The sequence below is a fragment of the Bos mutus genome, chromosome 5, assembly GCF_027580195.1.
Source record: "Bos mutus isolate GX-2022 chromosome 5, NWIPB_WYAK_1.1, whole genome shotgun sequence".
NCBI lineage: Eukaryota > Metazoa > Chordata > Mammalia > Artiodactyla > Bovidae > Bos > Bos mutus.
Window position 1 is genome coordinate 78,594,461 of NC_091621.1, and position 22,168 is coordinate 78,616,628.

Genomic DNA, 22,168 nt, shown 5'->3' on the forward strand with positions numbered 1-22,168 from the left:
ATGCAACATCTCTCCTGGTGTGAGAAAACAGGCAGTAAACAGGCAGACAAATAAGCAAAACATCAGATAACAAATATACTGAAGAAAAGAGACATAAACCTGACTGTGGCTGCTTCAGCTCGGGTCATGATATTTACCCAAGTGACAAGAATGACCTGAGAGTTACTGTCCTTAAAAACAAAGTCTTCTTCTGTATGCTCCAGCTGTCACCCAACTTCCACGCCAAGGTCCTATTTCTTTACAGCATGACTTTGTAATCTCAAGAAGGACCCACTGTTCATGCCACCATTCTAGACATGAGGAAAGAAAGACCTTAGACAAGTGAAGGGAGCAGATCACACAGTGAGTTAGGCACGTCACTGGAAGCTGACAGCACCATCTCTTAGCCCACGTTTCTTCCACAAGCTGAGACTCACTCCTCGATTCTCTCCCCAGCGAGCATCTCTTCACTGTAGAATCCTCACTCTAAGGCCTGCCTCTCTGAGCTCTAAATCTTCCCAGGACCACTGGGAACCATCTAGAACACTACTAGGAATCCTGGGGATGCAGAAGGGTTCTGGGGGCCAGGGTGATGGTGGAAGAAAAGGATGTTCGATTTCACCATGTCCCAGACATGCCTTTGACCTGAGCTTGGCTGCCCCTCCCTGCCCACAGGGGCTTCCACATTTGGGAGCCATGAGGCTCATAAAGCCAAAAAATACTGACTTCTCTCTGCAGCAGCGTTCTCTGATGTAACCAAGTCAGTATGAAATATTCTATTCTATTTAGTATGATCCCAATCCCCCCAAAATGCTTTATCAAAGGATTATCCACAGAATTTCTTTAAATTACAAGCTCCCTTAGCACACTTAAAATACAATCTATGAAAACTCAATCTACATAAAGATTTTATCTTCTCTTGCCCAAAAAAAAAAAAAAAAAATCCAGCTATTGTATCAAGGGCAACAACATAAACTTGGATTCTTAATGATGGATTTTAGACCGTTGCATTATGTAATGGTTCTCAGTTGTTCGACAGGTTTATTGAGCCGTGTGACATGCTCCTTCAGGTTCCCATGAGGACAGGACGATATGAAGACACAGCCTCTGACCTCCAGAAGCATCACACACACAGCTCTGACACAGGCAGCTGTCACAAGTGCTGCTGACAGGGGTGCGGACCAATGCTACAGGGGATACAGGAGTGAAAAGTGAAATCCCGGCCAAAGATCAGGCAAGGAAAAAGCAGTATTTTAATTGGTTTCAAAGGATGATTATGATCTGTATAATTGGACCATTCGTTCCAGGAAAAGGGAACATCATGACACGCCATACAGGGAGCAAGACGTACAGGGGCACCTTCTCAGAACAGCGACGAACCCAGTGCTGCTTGATGGTGATACAGCACACACCGAGGAAGAGAAGACGGTGTTGGAAAACAGACCGCTGCCTTGAATGCAAGAAGAGATAAAGTTTGGACCCAATTCACAAACCACCGGAGCTTTGCGGAGGTCTGGAGCAGAGAAAGAACATAACCACAACTGTGCCTTGGGAAGCTCATTCTAGAAGCCATGTCCAGAACTGAGCTGAATGGACAGAAGTGGGTGACATCCCGAGTGATCTTTTTTGAACACCTGGATCCAGGTGTGGTTGATGCTTACATTGGGCTCCCAGTTAATAAGGAGCCATGCAATTAAAAATTTCACTAAGTGTTATCATTGAGTAAAACATATCATTTTACAATGTGAATCTTTATTTTTGTCAGCTAGGGCTTAATTTTATTTATGGATGATTACTGATGCCATTTGAATATGCCAATGATCTCTGAAATAAAACATATCTAAAAGTAAAAATATTTAAAAAAATAAGAAAGTGTGCATCAGAGAGAGGGAGGTCCATTTAAAACATTATCCACATGGTTTTTGGATCATATAAAAATAAGCAATACATATAAGAGTGAGAGTAAAGGTAGAATTGATAAGGAGGGGAGGGATCAAACCCCCAGGAAGGAGAAACTAGCTATGGAAAGGGGTGGGGGTCCCAGGCCTCAGATTCCAGCCTAAGGAAGAGAAGGCAGCGCCAATGAGTGGAAGTGGTGTCTCTTTAAGACAGGACGGCTATGAGAGGCCCCATACTCGAGTCAGTAATCATGAGTCTATTGCATAAAAGCTATCCCCAGCTGGACGTCTTCTGTTCCACGTATGAAGCCTCAGTTTTTAATAACTCCTCTTCTGGAGATCTACAGAAGTGCCTGGTGTACACGCCGGCCCCAGAACACTTCTTAAATTATTATGTCTGCACAGCAGCAGTGAAAAGCAGCTTGATTGGGGTGAAGAGCAGAAGCCCAGAGAACAGCCATTTTGGAACAAATGATAACTTCAATCAAGGACGCTGGGTATGATGTTAGCCTTATAGCTGAGCCCTTATTGGAGGAACACATGACAGGAAGACATCTTTCATTTGAAGGGCAAGGCTCTGGGTCCCACTACCTGAGACACACATGCCCTGTTTCACCTGTCCACGTCTCTCTGTGACAAGATTGTGAATTTCAAGACGTTTATCTCTGGCTTCTTTTCCTGGTTATTCTCTCTGAAAATATATCGCCTGGTTTCCATCCTAGTCAGAGCCACACTGACATCCTGAAGTCTGTTCTCAGCCAACTGGCCCACAGAGTCTGCAGAAATTGCCTGAAATCAGTGTTTCTCAACGTGTTTCACAGAATCTGATTCCACAAACTAAAGGGTCTTGTGATAAAAATCATTTGGGGAAATGCCAAATTAGATAAAATTAAAGATGTTCCTTTGCTAAGAGACCTCTATTTGCAACAACATGGATGGACCTTGAGGGTATTTATGCTAAGTGAAGTTAGAGAAAGATAAATACTGCATGATCTCACTTATATGTGGAATCTGAAAAAAAAAAAAATCTAGCCATAAATACGAAGAACAGACTGGTAGTTGATCAAGGAATACAAACTTCCAGTTATAAAAGGAAGTCATGGAATGTAAGGTAGAGCACGATGACCATGGTTAATAATACTCTTACCTATTTGAAAGTTGCTAAGAGAGTAGATTTTAAAAGTTATCATCACAAGAAAAAAAAATTTGGAACCATGCACAGTGATGGATGTCAACTAGACTCTCTGTGGTGATCACTTCACAATATACACAAATATTGAACCATTATATTGTACATACAGAACTAGTACAATGATATACATCAATGACATCTCAGCAAAAAAGACACCTCTGAACTTTCAAATTAATATGTGTTCGGAGAATCTCCCAGAGTGAGACACAGTAGACAGCACCCCTTAATCTTATTTAACTGAGAAACCATTTCTCTGCAAAGCCTCTCAAGGCACAAGTGTCCTGATTCTCATGAACACGTGTGACGAAATGACTCTCAGGAACATTTGTATTGAACTAGGAATCAGGTATAACAATAGAAGCCAATACCTAGTAAGTGCTTACCATGTGCCAAGAACCCTTCTAAGTCCTTTACATATATCAATATATTTAATCCATATAGCAACCCAGTGATACTGAAACTATTATTTTTCCCATTTTTCAGATGAGGAAGTGGAGGCAGAGAGAAGTTAAGAGATTTGCGCAAGGTTGTACGTAGCCAAGTTAGTGAGTAGAGAGCTGGGAATTGAACCCAGGCAGTCTGGCACCCACGTAAATTAATGCCTAATAGTAGAATTTCAGACACTGTGATCAGCTGACAGTGGGAGAGGTAGGTCCTAAGAGCAAGCCTCCAATCACAGGAAATCCAAATTTGTGTGCTCATGAATTAGGTTTCACAGGCCTCCCAGTACACCCTGTAGGACATGACTCCTGAACTATACCATCATTCGGTTTCTCCACTTAATTGTATTACCCTGTGCCTGCACACTCTTCCATTAAAACAAAGTCATGCTGCAGACAGCACAGCTACCAATAAAAATGGTAATACACAGGGAAAATCATCTCTTGATTGACCAAAGTGGCAAGAAAATGAAGGCGCACGTTTGAGAAAGGCCTCCTCTGTGTTCTCAAAGTATTGATCTCCAGCTCAGAGACCAAACCAAGTGGCCGTTTTCCTCCTGTGTGTTGCAAAATTTCTGATCCCCACCCCCTCCACTTAGCTCGAGAATTGCCAAAGACATGTCCTACCCTCTCCCACTTCCTCTCCTTGTTCAGAAGGATGATCACCAGCTTTGGGTGCATCTGGTAGCCGTCTTCACTGAAGGACAGATTTCTCCCTTCAAAAGTCACATTGATCAGATACCTGTAAACAGAGAATGAAGAGAAGGTTACAAGCATGAAGAAGGTATGTCAGAACAAGACAGTCAGGAAGACAGAGAGAAAGGTGGATGGAGACTGACGTGTAGATAGCTCTATAAATATCATGTAAAGCTTGTGCCCCTCAGGCTTCGGTTTCATTATCCAATAACTGCCATCCAAGTTTTCACACTATAGGAATAGTAAGAAAGATAATGTAAAAATTTGACATAAGCGCAATGGGCTTGAGTTTAGTTGGCAGCTATGACTGAGCAAATTATTGAGCCTTTTGAATATCTGTTTTTTTCACGATTTGACAAAAATGGGGTAATAAAGAACCTACTCTATTAGGTTTGAAGGGCTTAAATGAGATAGCTGACCAAGGGGCAGAGTAAACCCTCATTAAGCGTTAATGACTATTATTCAAAAAAGGAGGTGAGTTCAAGGGAGGGGGGTGTAGAGACAAGATACAGTGGGAGTGGGCAAGACAGCTTCCCTTTTCACAGAAAATCGCAGGGGTGGGGTGGGGGTCCAGGGAGGAGAGAAGGACATTTTGCAGAGTGCTTCAGGTTCAGACATGTAAATTAGTAAAAACTAATAATGAGAGTCAGACCAATGGAGCTGTCTTTCAACACCTATACTCTCAGCTCACCCCATTCTCCCTTTCTGGCTGCTCTGACCTGATGAAGTTCCCTCACTGGGAATTCCCACAGGCATGTTCATTCCCATGGCATCAGTGCAACCGTGCTGATGGTTATTCATGTCCCTTCACCACCATGGCTCAAGGCGTCAATAATGATTAGCTCCATGTTCACATGACATGCTACTCTGGAGCCTTGCACCTGATGCTGCAGTGAGACCTATCTCTGTTCAGAAGCAGAATGGGCATCCTGTGATTGTTGGGAGTCTTCTGACAGGCTTCAAAACTTCTACCAACCATGGCTCCCTACTGCACTGAAGGAGAGAAGAACGTGCAGGAGGCAGCCTAAAGGCTCCTTTTGTAAGTCTTCTCATTTAACAAAAACTGTGAGCCTCTTCTTTGATGCTACCAGGTAACATTAGATTAAGCAACCAAGGTTGCTTAGGGTTGCTAAGATGTAGGTCTTTCAGGAAATTCTAAAGATGACTAGGTACTGTGAACCAAATCCTCATGGACCACATTCCTTCTTCTAAAGCTGCCTGGGACTTTTCAAGCTGTCATTTCCAGGGCAAATGCAGTCAAAAACAGAGACCACAAAAGAGCAGAGATTCCTAGAATTTCAAAATTGGAAGAGATCTTCATAATCAATGAGCCCAGTTCCTGCAGTTTATCTTTCCTTTCTATGACATCATAAAACCAGCCCTCTCAGCTCTTCTTGAATACTTCCATTGATGGGGAGCTCATCACTGTATTCCCTACCCTCAAGGCAGCAACCTCACTGTTGGGCAGTTCTTTTTTACCTAAAGGTGAAATCTGCTCCCCTACTACCTCTAGATCCTGGTCTCCTCCTTAGGAGTTATACAGTCTAATGCTTCTTTTGCATGGGAGCTCTTCAAGCATTTGAAGATATTCATCATGTATCCTGCATAAAGGGCTTCCCAGGTGGCTCATGGGTAAAGAATAGGCCTGCCAATGCAGGACACACAGGTTTGATCCCTGGGTTGGGATGATCCCCTCAAGAAGGAAAAGGGCAACCCACTCCAGTACTTCTGCCTGGGAAAACCCATGGACAGAGGAGCCTGGTGGACTGTAGTCCATGGGGTCGTACAGTCAGACATGACCTAGTGACTCAACAACAATAACAAATCCCTTATAAAATGAATTTTAGTCTTTGAAGAAACTATGAGCTCATTTTGTTCTATAATTTTAACTTGATAGATAAGGGAACTAACTGAAGCACAAAGAGGTCAAATTATTTGCCCCCAGCTAATTGGGAGCAGAAATAACATTTTAAGAGCTATATTATCATATGTGAAATGAATCGCTGGTCCAGGTTTGATGCATGATACAGGGTGCTCGGGGCTCATGCACTGGGACGACCCAGAGGAATGAGATGGGGAGGGAGGTGGGAGGGGGGTTCAGGATGGGGAACACATGTACACCCGTGGCGGATTCATGTCAATGTATGGCAAAACCATTACAATATTGTAAAGTAATTAGCCTCCAATTAAAATAAATAAATTTATATTAAAAAAAAAGAGCTGTTCCCAGTCCCATGTGTTCTCTAGCATCCCACTCTGATTCTCACACACCACAGCAGCTTTAATATCCCTGTTCCTGCACCAAGCTACACTGTGCCATGGTGTAACTCCCTCTCTACCCCCTCAGCTGTGATCTCTGAACACCTTCAGTTGGTAAATGTGTAACATCCTTGATTCAACTCAAGGCTCCACCCCGTGTCTTCTCCACTCTCTGTGCTGCTCCTCCTCTCAGCTCACTGCTGCCTGTTCCTGCCCATCACTCGTGAGAAGATGATATTCAGGTCTCCTGTAGTTTACAACAACTTCAACACTCCAGCCTAAGTTCCATGCAGTTCATTTCAGGGAGTATGCTTTTAAACTAAAAGACCAGAATTTAAGCATCAGACATAATCCATTTGGAAAGTAGGTTCTTACTACATCAATATGGCATTATACTTTAATTTCTGAAAGTTTTCAGAGGAGGTGTATGAGACTTGTAGAAAAATTAGTCTTGCCTCTTTTTTAAAAGAACACAAGAGAGGAAGTGGAGAGGGAGAAGGAAGGAAGGGAGAGAGGGAGGGAGGGAGGGGAGGGAAGGGAGGAGAGAAGGAGGGATTAAAGGAAAGGGAAAGAAAGAGAGGAAGAAGGAGGAAGGGATGGGGGAGAGATGGAAATTATCTGGCTAATGAACCCTCTTTTTCACCAGACATGGCTGTGAGTAATTCTGACTTTATCTAAATCACCATTAAGAATTATTTCAAAGAAAGTGTCCATTTCAGAAGGCAATTATAAAAGAGAAGCCCCGAAATCATATAAGCAACAATCAGCATGAATGGAATAAGCATATGGCCTCTCAAGATGACTTCTTTGAAAGGGGAATTCAACTCCCTGAACTGAGTGGATAGGTTGGGAAATTCAAACTCCAAGAAAATAAAACCACATTCATGGGTAATTGCTCTGCAGTTAAATTTCTCTAGTTGTTCCTGCTCCCAATTCTTTTGATTTTCCTTATATATTTTTCCCTCTCTAGGATGTTCACCTTATTCCAGTTCTACATGTTCATTTTATTCTGTGTTGACACTTCTCATATATTTTACTTATCAAAAATATTAATAAAATGTTATGACAGTACACAAAATACTCTTCTGCAAAGTATCCTTTAATTATTCATATCCTTCAGCAGTGTAAAGATTCGTCATTCACATTGTGTTTTTCTGAGTAATTCCCCGAGACGTGCCAACCTTTAGCTATTAGTGAGGAGCTTGCAAATATACACTTGCCTCGGGTAAGGATGCCCTTAGAATAGTGGAACAGACCAATCCATTCATTGGTAATGAAAAGTGTGAAAAAATAATTGGGAGTGTGGTCATTTCTAGACCTGTGACCTTGGCCCTGAACCTGAGTTTTTCCCTCTTTAAAATGGAAACACCGATTTTTTTTTTACCTCTAGTTTACCAGGTTGTGATGATCACCTGAAATACAGGGTAGAAAAACTATATAAAATATGACACAAATAAAAGGTTATATAGTAGGAAACATTTAGAAAAAAGTAATATACTTCGACTAGCCTGATTAGAATTATCTAAAGGCAGGGAACTTGCCTCATTTTGGACCTCAGTGAGTAAAAGTGGGACAATTACATTCATCAGGGCTGAACTATCAGTGGAACACACGGGAGAAATGGAAACTGCCTCCCACATATGGAGGATAAACTAGGTCTAATGGTCATATTAATCAGTTCAGCTTTCCATAAGACCTGAAAATACCTAACCACCTTTGCATCTGGTGGCACTTTGTCAATTTTGAATATTAATTAAAACCTCAAAGTGTCCGTGTATAAATCCTCAGTAAAGGATTTGACTATATTATTAAGAGATGCCACAGCTATTCTGTCTCTGAAAATGTCATCTTCAAGAATGTAATGAGAAAGCCTAGCTTCAAGTGGCACTCAAATTCAGAAGTTCTGCTCATAAGATCCTAGTCGCTTGGAAGGCCCATCAAGGTTTGGTATATAAAAAAATATTGCTTGATTTGTCTCTGGGATGTAGTTTGACCCATAAGCCAAATGATAGCTTATCTCATAAAGTTCTAACACTGCAAAAATCTCAGATTGCTGGAACTAGAAGAAAACTTAAAAACCATCCATTGAGAACTGCCAGTTTGGACGGGAGAAAATGGGTCCCCCCAGTACTACCTGACTTTCCAAGGTGGCTTGCCTGTTCAGGACTGGAGTTCAAGTCTTCTTATTTCAAGCTCAGGGTTCTTTTCATTACTTCAGTAAGTAAAGTGAAATCAGTGTCTCAGAGCCTCAGATGGGCCTCTTGGCAGTCTCACATCACCATCACGTGCCCTCGACTACAGAGACCCCCTCATACAAACTGCGGAAAATAAAACCGATCACATTTCCGGCCTGACTCTGGCTTGTGGAGAAAGTCTTGGAACCCTGCTGGGCTCAGGTCCAACATATTTGCTGCCTGTGGCCAAAGTCATCCTCCACTGGGTTGAATGGGGTCAAGCTGAGGTAAAAAGCCTGTGTGCCTCTTTGACTTTGACCATGCCACTCAGAGCTCATCTGCTGCAATGATTTAGCAGTGCGCCATGTGTGGGAGGCGTCCGAGAGGGCCCTGCCAGAATCTCCCCAGAAAACCAAGTGCCCTGGCCCCACAGTTCTCATTGTGCCCTCCAGATTCTCACAAGGGACTATTGTTTTTTATTTAAATGAATGTCTTATAATGTGGTAATAAGAGAGACAAGTTTATCCTCTCAGACAACCCTCTCATTTTCAGATGGAGCAGATGAAGTCTGGAGGGGTTTGTGTTTTCACCAAGATCAGATGACAGGGTTGGAAAGAGGATCCAGGTGTCCCTACCCCACACCAGTGATCTTTCTGCTCAACATCATGCCTCAAAAATGTGGAATTATTCTCATTTTTTTTTGAGGAATCTCCATACCATCTTCCATAGTGGTTGTATCAATTTACATCCCCACCAGCAGTGCAAGAAGGGTTCCGTTTTCTCCACACCTTCTCCAGCATTTATTGTTTGTGGATTTTTTGATAGCCATTATGACCTGTGATAGGTGATATCTCATTGCAGCTTTGATTTGCACTTCTCTAATAATGAGCAATATAGCACGTTTTCATGTTTATTAGCCATCTGTATGTCTTCTTTGGAGAAATGTCTGTCCATCAACAGATGAATAGATAAGGAAATGGTGGTACTTATATACAATGGAATATTACTCAGCCGTAAAAAGGAGCACATTTGAGTCAGTTCTAATGAGGTGGATGAACCTAGAGCCTATTATACAGCTTATACAGAAGTAAGTCAAAGAGAAAAACAAATATCATATATTAATGCACATACATGGAATCTAGATGGAGAAGGGAATGGCAACTCACTCCAGCATTCTTGCATGGAGAATTCCATGTACAGAGGAGCCTGGCCAACTACAGTTCATGGGGGTCACATAGAGTCAGACACGACTGAGCAACTAACACACATAGACATGGAATCTAGAAAGATTGGTGCTGATGAACCTATTTGCAGGGCAGTAATGGAGATGCAGACACAGAGAACATACTCAGGGACACGAGTAGAAGGGAGGAAGGAGAGGGTGGGGACGAATGGAGAGAGTAACATGGAAACATATATACTACCATATGTAAAATTGATAGCCAGTAAAAATTTGCTGTATGACTCAGGGAACTCAAACTGGGGCTCTGTAACAACCTAGAGGAGTGGGAAGGGGTGTGAGGTGGGAGGGAGACTGTAGGGAGGGGACAGATGTATACCTATAGCTGATTCATGTTGATGTATGGCAGAAGCCAACACAATATTATAAAGCAATTATCCTTCCATTAAAAATTAAAAAAAATTATTAAAAAATGTGGAGTTGTCCATAGCTCTCAATTTCCATTCTCCAGCTATTAGAGCAAAGTAATAAAGGAGGAAACACAGTTCCAGGGAAGAGACTCAAATTCTTGACCCCTTTGCTTATGATTTTCCAGCTCTGAAAACCTGTAACTTTGTTACTACATCTTTGGTTTGTCACTTACCTTTTAAAGCATTTAGCTCCTTCATCTATAAAATAGACCATCATCTAAAAATTCAGATTACCTCACTTGCCTGGTGTGGGAAGAACACAACTCCTAGGAGATGTTCTCTATCTTGATGCATCACCTGATTAATATCGTGGCTACTACACTGCTAAATTCCATCATCTAAATGACAAAACCAACTTTTAATCTGAGAGTCCAGGGTTTAGGTCCCTGCCCAGGCACCAAAAGTAAATAAAGAAATAAAATAAAATAAAAAATAGCAAAACCACAGATCTTTAAAAAAGCTTTTTGCTGGTCTCTTTAACACTTACTGTACCATATGCATTTCCTCCCGAAAGCAATAGGAACAATTTTTTACAAGATTAGAAATAGTAGATGTCATGCAAAGATGGGCACAATAAAGGACAGAAATAGTATGGACCTAACAGAAGCAGAAGATATTAAGAAGAGGTGGCAAGAATACACAGAAGAACTATACAAAAAAAGATCTTCATGATCCAGATAACCACGATGGTGTGATCATTCACCTAGAGCCAGACATCCTGGAATGTGAAGTCAAGTGGGCCTTAGGAAGCATCACTACGAACAAAGCTAGTGGAGGTGATGGAATTCCAGCTGAGCTATTTCAAATCCTAAAAGATGATGCTGTTAAAGTATTGCACTCAATATACCAGCAAATTTGGAAAACTCAACAGTGGCACAGGACTGGAAAAGGTCCGTTTTCATTCCAATCCCAAAGAAAGGCAATGCCAAAGAATGTTTAAACTACCATACAATTGCACTCATCTCACATGCTAGCAAGGCAATGCTCAAAATTCTCCAAGCCAGGCTTCAATAACATGTGAACTGTGAACTTCCAGATGTTCAAGCTGAATTTAGAAAAGGAGGAACCAGAGATCAAATTGCCAACATACACTGGATCATCGAAAAAGCAAGGGAGTTGCAGAAAAACATCTACTTCTGCATTATTGACCATGTCAAAGCCTTTGACTGTGTGGATCAAAACGAACTGTGGAAAATTCTTCAAGAGATGGGAATACCAGACCACCTTTCTTGCCTCCTGAGAAATCTATATGCAGGTCAAGAAGCAACAGTTAGAACTGGACATGGAACAATAGACTGGTTACAAATTGGGAAAGGAGTATGTCAAGGCTCATTATTGTTACCTTGCTTATTTAACTTATATGCAGAGTACATCATGTGAAATGTCAGGCTGGATGAAGCACAAGCTGGAATCAAGACTGCCGAGAGAAATATCAATAATCTCAGATATGCAGATGATACTACCCTTACGGCAGAAAGCAAAGAAGAACAGCCTCTTGATGAAAGTGAAAGAAGAAAAATCTGGCTTAAAAGTAAACATTCAAAAAACTAAAATCATGGCATCCTGTCCCATCACTTCATGGCAAATAGATGGGGAAACAATGGAAACAGTGAGAGACTTTATTTTGGGGCTCCAAAATCACTGCAGATGGTGACTGCAGCCATGAAATTAAAAGATGCTTGCTCCTTGGAAGAAAAGCTATGACCAACTTAGGCAGCATATGAAAAAGCAGAGACATTACTTTGCTGACAATGGTCTGTCTAGTCAAAGCTTTGGTTTTTCCAGTAGTCATGTAGGGATGTGAGAGTTGGACTATAAAGAAAACTGAGCACCGAAGAATTGATGCTTTTAAACTGTGGTGTTGGAGAAGACTCTTAAGAGTCCTTTGGACTGCAAGGAGATCAAACCAGTCAATCCTAAAGGAAATCAGACCTGAATATTCATCTGAAGGACTGATGCTGAAGCTGAAGCTCCAATACTTTGACCACTTAATGTGAAGAGCTGACTCACTGGAAAAGATCCTGATGATGGGAAAGCTTGAAGGCAGAAGGAAAAGGGGACAACAGAGAATGAGATGGTGGAATGGCATCACCCACTCAATGGACATGAGTTTGAGCAAGCTTCAGGAGTTGATGATGAACAGGGAAGCCTGGTGTGCTGCAGTCCATGGGATGGCAAAGAGTCAGACATGGCTGACACAACTGAGCAACTGAACTGAACTGAAAATGTTGAAAAGCTACTTAGTTAGAGACCAATATTGGGAGACAAAAGTAAATATTTAAAAATCAGATGTTCCTTGTGATGGTTTGGGAAATTAAATAGAAAGTTCTGACTTTTCCCCAACATAGAGTGAAGTCGCTCAGTCGTGTCTGACTCTTTGTGACTTCATAGACTGTAGCCTACCAGGCTCCTCTGTTCATGGGATTTTCCAGGAAATAGTACTGGAGTGGATTGCCATTTCCTTTGCCAGGGGATCTTCCCAACCCAGGGATCGAACCCAGGTCTCCCGCATTGTACACAGACACTTTACTGTCTGAGCCACAAGAGAAATTCATAATAATTAAAATGAATCTAAAATGGCCAACCCAGTATAATGTGATCATTGTGGTAGATCATGGCCTGGGAACAATTCTCTCTGCTGCTGCTGCGTAGCTTCAGTTGTGTCCGACTCTGTGCGACCCCATAGACAGCAGCCCACCAGGCTTCCCATCCCTGGGATTCTCCAGGCAAGAACACTGGAGTGGGATGCCATTTCCTTCTCCAATGCATGAAAGTGAAAAGTGAAAGTGAAGTCGCTCAGTCGTGGCCGACTCTAGTGACTCCATGGACTGCAGCCTACCAGGCTCCTCCATCCATGAGATTTTCTAGGCAAAAGTACTGGAGTGGGGTGCCATTGCCTTAGCTTCTTCTGGGATCAGACTCAGAAGAAATAACTCATGAGTAAGATATCCTGCATTCACATGAACAACATAGACAATGCCCCTAAATGCTGGTAGAAAGAAAAATGAGGGGAAATAGGAAAAATAAGCTAAGTGGAGAGGAAATGAATGTAGTGTGCACTAAATACATACTCTATCACCATCACCATCAGCAGCAGCAGCAGCAGCCGCCAGTGTGTGTGGTGTTTAAAGGCAAGGATGCTGCCATCACACCACTTCTGTTCAAATCCTAGATCCATCAGTTCTTAGGTTATGTGACAATGTTTTCAAGGCACGTGAGTTATTTTATTCTGGTCATCAATGGTGTTCTCTTTGAGGAAAAGGGATTTGAAGAAGTTTTAAAGGTTTCCTTTGAGCCACAGTGTCAAATATAAAAATACTAAACCATGCTATTGAACAAAATAATTAGAAATACCAGTTTCCTAAGCTGTCAAGTGTAGGCCTTTTCTCACTTTTGCAAAGTGATACTTAGAACCTCAGGAAAAACTAATTTAAAGGGTAGACTGTAATATTAATTTATCATTACTTGAGGCAAATTAAAAATAGTTTGTGTGCCAGTGGATTAAACACTTTCTCTGAAGTGGTGTTTATGCCATTCATTTTATGAACCATTCTTTACAAATCATAAAAGCTTCACGTTTGGGCTAGTCCATAACTCAGTTATTGAAATTCTAAATCTGTAGTGTTAAACTAATGAGATATTAAAGTATCTTAAGACTGACTGATATACATTTAATATACTCCCTCTCTCCTGCTGGTGGTAAAAAGGATTGTGTTTTGGCCCCTTAGCAGTCTGGCTGAGGGTATGTAGTGATGTGTCAACTTCCCAACTATTACAGGGAAAGAATCTTCTCAGAGCCCTCAGCCTGTCAATGAGATTTTCTGAGCTCTATTACCCAAATTCTGTTTCACCACTGAATACCATGAATTAGTTTTATCAAAACAAAAGAAGAGCTTCCCAGGTGGCTGAGTGGTAAAGAATCCACCTGCCAGTGCACGAGACGTGGGTTCAGTCCCTGGATCAGGAAAGTTCCCTGGAGGAGGAATTCTTGCCTGGAGACTGCCATGGACAGAGAAACCTGGTGGGCTACAGTTCATATGACCGCAAAGAGTTGGACACGACTGAGCAACTGAGCACACACAAAATTAAAAGAAAAAGAGGGGCATTGTTGAGAGCTGCTGAAAAATCTCTGCTCAGATATATAAGAAGGTAGAGAGCATTTCCTCTTCCTCTAAATGTTAGCTCAATGAGCTCCAAGAGGTTCTGCCACCAGCTGCAAGGGCCTACTGTCTACCTTTTCATCCTCTTGTCTGTCTCCTTTCACCAAGCGCGGTCAATGTGGCAGGTCATGGCCAGGGGACAACTCTCCTCTGGACTCTTTCATCTGCGGTCAAAGCCAGGAGCTTGTTCTCATTATAAGATACCAACACTCAAACGAATGAAAAGTCCTGAATGCCTCAAATGCTTAGTGATGAGGAAAGAACATAGAAGGCAGAAATGGTACACCTAAAACTAAGACAATGCTGCAAATCAACCATACCTTAATAAAAAGAAAATGAAAAAACAGCGATGATAAAACAAAGGGAGAAACAGGATATGTGAAGGGAAGATGAGAGAAATGCAGTGTGTATCGCACACCCCCCCCCCAATACTACCAATGTGCAGTGCAGCGTGGTCTGGACAGGCAAGGACTCTGCAGCCCGGTGACCTCTGCTCATGTCCTTGCTCGGCCGGTTCTGAAGCTGCGTGATCTCACAAGCTATTTAATCTCTCCCTGCCTCAGTTTCCTCACTATAAAAATGTGAACAGTAATAGTACTTACCTCACAGGACCGTTGTGAGGATACATGTACCTATACATAATGAGCCTTTAGTTTTAGCTGCTGCTGGTGTTATTATTATGATTACCTTTAACACAGTATTACCTGGATACCAGAGACTGTTAGAGATTGCAGGACTTCTGGATCACAGTCTGACCTTCCATATTTAAAGCTTAACAGAAGATATTGCCTGGGTAGATGTTGCCGCTCTTTGGCAGGATAAGTTCAGAGTCTGGTCTGCCAGTCTCTGGATCTCTGCTTTTCCATTAACCACACATTCATCCCACCCCCACAATATCCCAGCCATTCAGGCTTGGGGATGTGTGTTGTCTCTCCTGTGATTGGTTATCCCTGTGAGGTATTTTGCAGCGCGAAGTCATTTAATTGTACGACTTCAATGTAAAGTTCGCTTTCTGAGGAAGGCAAAAGATGAGCTCATATCCCCATAATTTTAGCCTAGAATAAATGACTCCTTGAAATGACCCCCGTTATGACCTTCTAGAGCCCTGATTGGAACACTATGTAATTCTTTTTAAAATTTCCTTTGGTGGGGCACGCTTCTGCTTGTAGGTTCCTTAGGAACTGGCGATGCCAATTAATCAAGAGTGCTGGACATCAAAGCTTAGGGAACTGTGCACAGAACTTGAGACAGGAAAAGAATTCCTCCTGGTATTCATGTCCACAGCCCTTTATCACCTCTGCGATGGGTGGGGAGAGTGAAGGTGTGACGGGAAACCCAGAGTCATCAGAGGCACTGAGAAAGGTGACAGTCCCAGTGGGAAGGAATCAAGTAACTCTCCTGGATTCATTTTAAGCTCATGTTTTCACGTTGCACATAAGTTAAAATCACTTTCTTTTTCCAAAGCCCTGAATAAAATCCCTCTTCTCTTCCCTAGACGATGTGCTCAATATATTGGAATATAGCCCAGCGTGGGCCATCAGAACTATGCAGTGAACCTTCCCGGAGAAAATGCCAAGGCAGATCAAAAGGTAGCTGATCACTGAGTACTCGGTATCTCTTGTTTATGCCTACTAATATTTTTCAGGTATTTCAACTTAATGCCTACTAATATTTTGCTGACATCCATTCTAGCTCACGAGCGGGCAGACCTACTCAGGGGTTATGCCAAAATCAGCCAAACAATGACTGGCAAAGATTTCTCTAGGACATCCAGCTCTGATCAGAAGCCTTTTCCTACTGTGAACCATTCAGACTTAATTGAAAGGAACCCTGGTCACATACACCCAAGAAGAAGCCTCTAGTCACAAATCCAAAGTGACCTGGGTGTGAAAGTGAGGGGATAAGGATGCTTTTCTCTCCCTTTTGACCTTTCTCCATTTCCTCAGTTTGCTTTTCCATGGGAGCCCCTTTCTACCCTCTCCTCTACCTGAGATGGCCAACAAGACCAACAGACTGGCAATCCCTCCATACACAAAGCACCTAGCCACTCTGTAGCTCTGATGCACTTAATTCCACAGCTCCCTGTAATAGCTCTACTGAAGGAAAGAAGAAGAGGTAAGCAAAGGAATTAGTGAGATGACTCTAGTTACAGGGACTGGGAATGAAGGTTATGAGGAACTGTCTTGTCATCCATGGAAAAAGGGGGGGTTATGACTTAAGTCTTTCAGTAGTAGTTGGTACAGATTTTAAGTAGAAATTTCTAGAAGCAATTACACTGAATGGAAGGAAAAGAGTGGTCAAAAGAAGGAAGACATTCCAGGGGCAGGAGATGGTTTGCAACAGAGGACTCAGGATACCTGGGTGAAGATAATGTCTTTCAGGGAGATGGGTGTCTCAGAATTTCATCATGCTGCAGATGCAAGGCAGAGGGTGGTGGAGGCTGTGGCCTCATTCCAGAGCACATCTTCATCTTCAGAAGATGCAGTCACGAACAGCCTGTCCCAAGGATAATGCCCTTCTACATAGGACGTGAAGTGATTTACTCAGTCTATAGTCCAAGGAAAGACCAGGGGAATGGAAGATACACACGTCCCAGATGCAACACAGAACAAAATATGAGCGTGAAGAAAGTGAACTGTTGGGAAAGTTAGCGACAACGAGTTTGTTGATGTGGCTCCTGTAGCATGGTCTGCAAAAGAGCTTTCTTTGGCTTCAGTACAGCAGGAGGACCCACCTCTTAAAGTCTGGTTGAGTTTGAAGGTACCGGAAATGTACGCCTGTCAGTATTAAAAGGGATACGAGGGACCTGAAAACAGTAAGATGAAATGTATATCTTGTCAAGGAGAAAACATCAAGATAGAAACTACAATGCAAAAGTGCTGATCCAAGGTTATCAGTCAAACACAGCCTGTGTTTCTAGAGCTTCTGTAAGTGCTGCTGTGAAGCACGGTACTTCATAGCACAGTTTCTAGATCAAGTTAGAGCAGAGAGGTCAGGGGAAGATCAAATTTGTTTATTTATTTAACTATTTTTAGATAGTTAGTTAGAGACGTGCATTGATCTGTTCTAATAACTCTAACGTGGCTTGACCCTTGAGTCAGAATTTGAAGCAAGGTGAGGGCAAGAGTTTATTTAAATCCAACCCCATTTCCCTCTTTCCTGGTCCTCAAGAGGACAGCACACATGAACCCCAACTGCATCTTCACAGGGAAGCTGAAAGAAACATGTAATCATCTCTCCCCGCTGTACATGTGGGGGCTAGAACTCGGCTGTTCCTTCTTTGTCAGGGGATCCTAGCTCTTTCTCTCCCTCTGTAGGTTGATGTTGCCATGGAAACATGCTCTTTAATGCTTCTGAAATTACTGTGCAGTTCTAACATTAACTCCTTCTCAGCCAGGGGAGGTCACAAAGAGATTTGTTTTCCAACTTCTGCAAAGTAATTCCATTTTCTACCTCTTTTTACTACAAACTTAAAAAAAAGTAATTGACACCTGATGCCCCGACTTCCTTACCAGCCCTCTCTCCTTAACCTCTGCAGTCTAGGCTTTTGTCTCTATCACTCTACAGAAACAGATCTTACAAGGTCATCAATAACCAAAAGAAAATCAGTAGCTCTTGCTTTATCATTATTCCGCCTGACATTATACAACTAACAGATGACACTCCCACATTTTCAGCACTCTCCTTTCCTTTGTTTATTTGTGGATTAAAGTAGGATAATTTCTTGGTTCTTCCTATACCTTTAGAACCAGTTCTCTTTCCCTCTCCTGTCCATTTTTGCTGGGAAATCCCTAAGTTGGGGGCACTCAAGACTCAGGTTTTCACCACTGCTCTCTCTTGAAGACACATTCACAGCCAAGTATCAACCATCATCACCTCGATACCAAGGCCTCCAAAATCTCCATTGGAGCTCCCATCTCTTCCCTGACCTTCATTCAGTTCCATATTCCTGGTGGGACCATTCTACCTGAGTGCTCAGTTATCAGGTCAGACTTAACACGGTCAAGGCCAGGCCACATTCCCCTGTCTTCTGGCGATGAGACCACCACTCTTAGGGTTTAACAGTCTGCCACAGCTCTGGCTCCTCCCTCTCTGTTGTGCTTTCACCTTTATAACATGAGTGCAAAGATCAGGCTGGCTGCTCTTATGAACTGCTTTCTCAGAACGAGTCAAATCAGCTAAATCACCAGCTGGAGTTTACCATTATGTACAAAATAAGCTGATGGGTATTTTTTCCCCCTTTTTTTCAGAATTTTGTCTCCCCAAGGTAAATGAATCTCATGGCTTTCTAGCTTGTAAGTGAAATTGCTTAGAAGTCATATTTCTGCTCTGATCACTCAATTAAAAAATAAAAATAAAACCTGCTACCATTTTTTGAGTACATGCCAAACTCTATTCTGGATGTTTCGCATTATATGATATTGTCACAGCAATGCTATAAAATGATAGATCACGTTATAATGAAAACCCAAGGTTGGTGCTACCCCATTCAATTCAGAGTGGCTCTAAAACCCATGTTCCTCCCACTAAGGATACTATTGTCAGAAATGATGATCAGGGAAGAGGGAGGTAAGTCCCCAACTCCTAACATGGTCGAACAAAAATCTAAACCCAGTTCTAAATGGCTCAAAGCCTGAGCACTCAGTCACTATTTAGAGAACCAATAAGCAGTCCATCAGTTGCTTTTAACTGTCCCTTAAGCCAGCACCATTAAGGGAAGTTTTCAGGGAGGAGGTGAGAACCACATGGGCTCTCACAGCCCTGAGGAAGACTGGAGACACATTGCTGGTCAGGCAATACATTCACAGAATAACAAGAGAACTCCAGGTCTCTGGGGTCTGTCTGTCATTTCACAAGCACTAAACCCCAAAAAAGTTAGAAATGAAATTAATTTTCCTTATAAGAAAGCAGGAGACGAACCACAAAGCAGTAAGCCTGACTGAACTTATAGAGAAATTAATTCTCAGATCACGCTCTGGGAGGAAGTCAGTTATGAAAGTCTAAGACTATATTCTTGGAGCTCTTGTTAGAGGCAGACAACAAGAGTTAGAATATTTATTTGGCTCGGATAAGATGGGGAAAAAAACTTTATCCTGCTTTGGCACAGAATACTCAAGCTCTCTCTGGACTTAAAAAATACAATATTTAAAGTATTGCTTTGGAGCAGCAATCAACTGTCAGCAATCCTCCATGAGGGAGGCAGGACTATACTTATGATCTGGACAGTCAAATACATTGATTATCCTTGGTGCTCATCCACTGCATCTCGTCCCGGGTTTAAGCTGCACGACATGCCCCTCCTTTGGAAATGTGTCTAGTCTAGGTTTCATCATTATCTTGGTTCTTCTCCTTTACCTGCCATTGCTCCTTCTTTCCCTTCTTGGTTGGCTGCTTTAATTTCTCTTTTCCCTTATTTGAGGTTTTGTAGAAAATTTGTAGGAACCCTGAAATTATAGGGTCTCTGTTCATTTCAGCTGTCCTCAGGGAACCAACTCTTTCTCTGAGTTCTGATTCTACGCCTGCATTCCCCCTCTTTCTCATCCCCCACATTCACCCTTCGATGGCCATTTCTGCTCGCATTTTCCCCGTTACAAACTCTTAGGGCTGGAAATGCATTTGCTTTATCTTCTTCCTCACACTAACTGACTTTCTAATTCCTCTCTCTGACTTAGTTAATATTTACCAAGCATTTGGGATGCTGCCCAGAGCACAGTGCATATCGTTGTTCAGTCGTTAAGTTGTGTCCGACTCTTTGTGACCCCATGAACTGCAGCGTATCAGCGGAACAAGGCTTCCTTGTTCTTCACTATCTCCCAGAGTTTGCTCAGACTCATGTCCATTGAGTCGGTGATGCCGTCCAATCATTTCACCCTCTGTAGCCCTCTTTTCCTCTTGCCTTCCATCTTTCCTAGCACCAGAGTCTTTTCCAATGAGTTTGCTCTTCACATCAGGTGGCCAAAGTATTGGAGCTTCAGCATCAGTCCTTCCAATGAATATTCAGGGTTGATTTCCTTTAGGATTGACTGTTTGATCTCCTTGCTGTACAAGGGACTCTCAAGAGTCTTCTCCAGCACCATAGTTCAAAAGCACCAATTCTTCATCACTCAGCCTTCTTTATGATCCAGCTCACCGTGAATATTAACTGGCCTCATTCCTGTGGTCTTGAAACCTCCCAGGAGTCTCTGCCATCTTCCTAGTTTCCCGTGTTCAGTGACCCACGCCCTCCCCTACACAGTCCTGTTTTTACAACATACTTCTTGCATCTGGCCCTTCCCTTCAAGTCCCATGACCTTCATGCTAGACCACACCTCATCACTTGGTAGACGAACAGCTAAAGCAGCCCTCTACTGGGCCATCAGCCCGATATCAATCGCCCCACCTTCCAAATACTACCTGCACGTCATCTTACGACAAGACCTCTTAGGGCTGCTTGCTCAAAGAACTCCAATGACTGTTACGTAGAGAAAAAGTCTGCCCATGATCAAAGTCCTCTCTGCCCTGGCCCTGTCTCTCTGTGTGTTGTATGAACTCCTGCTGAAGCCAAGAGGCTTCTTCACTGTCCCCTGACCATGACCTGCATTTTCCTGCCTCTATTCTATTTTTTTTTCCATTGAATTCAGTACAAATCTTGCTCATGCTTATGGTTTCAAATCCAGTTTCCCCTTTTCTATTCCTGACCATCCCAGCTCCCTCTCTCCTCTTCTCTCCTCCTGCCCTTTCCAGCCTCCAGTCCACATGTCAGCATTTGATTAATTGTTGACCTGACCTATCTTGTTCCTTTTTTCAAAAACTTCTTTTGTCTTAAATTGGAAGATAATTGCTTTACAATACTGTGCTTGTTTCTGCCACACATCAACATGAATCAGTCATAGGTATACATATGTCTCCTCTCTCTTGAAACTTCCCCCTACCTCCCACCCCATTCAGCCCCTCTAGGTTGTCACAGAGCACCTCTTATTCCTTTTTGTTACTCATCATTTTGTATGTCTGGATTTTGTCTTCCAGATAGATAAGACATTGTTAGAAGCTAAGTATCAAATCTTGCCCTTCAATTATTCTTTGCAGATTCCAAATTAGTGCCTTGCTTGTGGTATGCAGTCAATTAATACTTACTGATTTATTTTTGAACTTCCAGAAGACTAGTCCTGAAAGCCTTTCCTCTGCTTTCTTACTTCCCACCCCTCACACCCACCTTTCTATGTCATCTCTCTCTCTCACATACACACACGCACACACATAGATGGCACTGTGTATCGATATCAGCACTGAGTATTGATTCCCTGTGGAAAGTGACTCCTCCAATGATTGATTTAAAGAAGAGTAACTTCTAAAGAATATACACCTATAATCTTTCTTTTTGAAAAACAATGAGTCAAACAGTGGGGATGACTTCATTTCTGCACAAGCAGAAATGTTTTTAAATTTTTAAACTTCTTCCCTTTGAATCTTCTTACCATTCTCCCCTTTGAATGGTCTATAAAACATCTGTTTATCTCTGAGAATCATGTAACTTATTCAAATCTTATTCCATAAGAAAGCAAAAGGAACTTCTTGATAACAGAGTTGCTGGTAGTGATTTTTAGTTTGAAAAATAAAAGCACTAGGGGAATCTGAAATATATGTAAAATATAATATTGGGGGTGTTCTCTATCAATATAAATTCACTTTGCTAGTTTAGGAACAGAGAAAAATACTTTGTAACAATGGAATCAGAAGATCT

At 42.2% G+C, this 22,168-nt stretch overlaps 1 protein-coding gene across 1 annotated transcript in view; it reads right to left on the bottom strand.

Annotated features, from left to right (window-relative positions):
- The window catches only part of GRIN2B (glutamate ionotropic receptor NMDA type subunit 2B), a 343,677-nt gene that overhangs the window by 126,646 nt on the left and 194,863 nt on the right, over window positions 1-22,168 (bottom strand). The window contains exon 3 of the mRNA XM_014476463.2: window positions 4,137-4,251. Within this exon, the coding sequence (XP_014331949.2) occupies window positions 4,137-4,251 (115 nt within the window). The remainder of the gene's footprint in view (window positions 1-4,136; window positions 4,252-22,168) is intronic.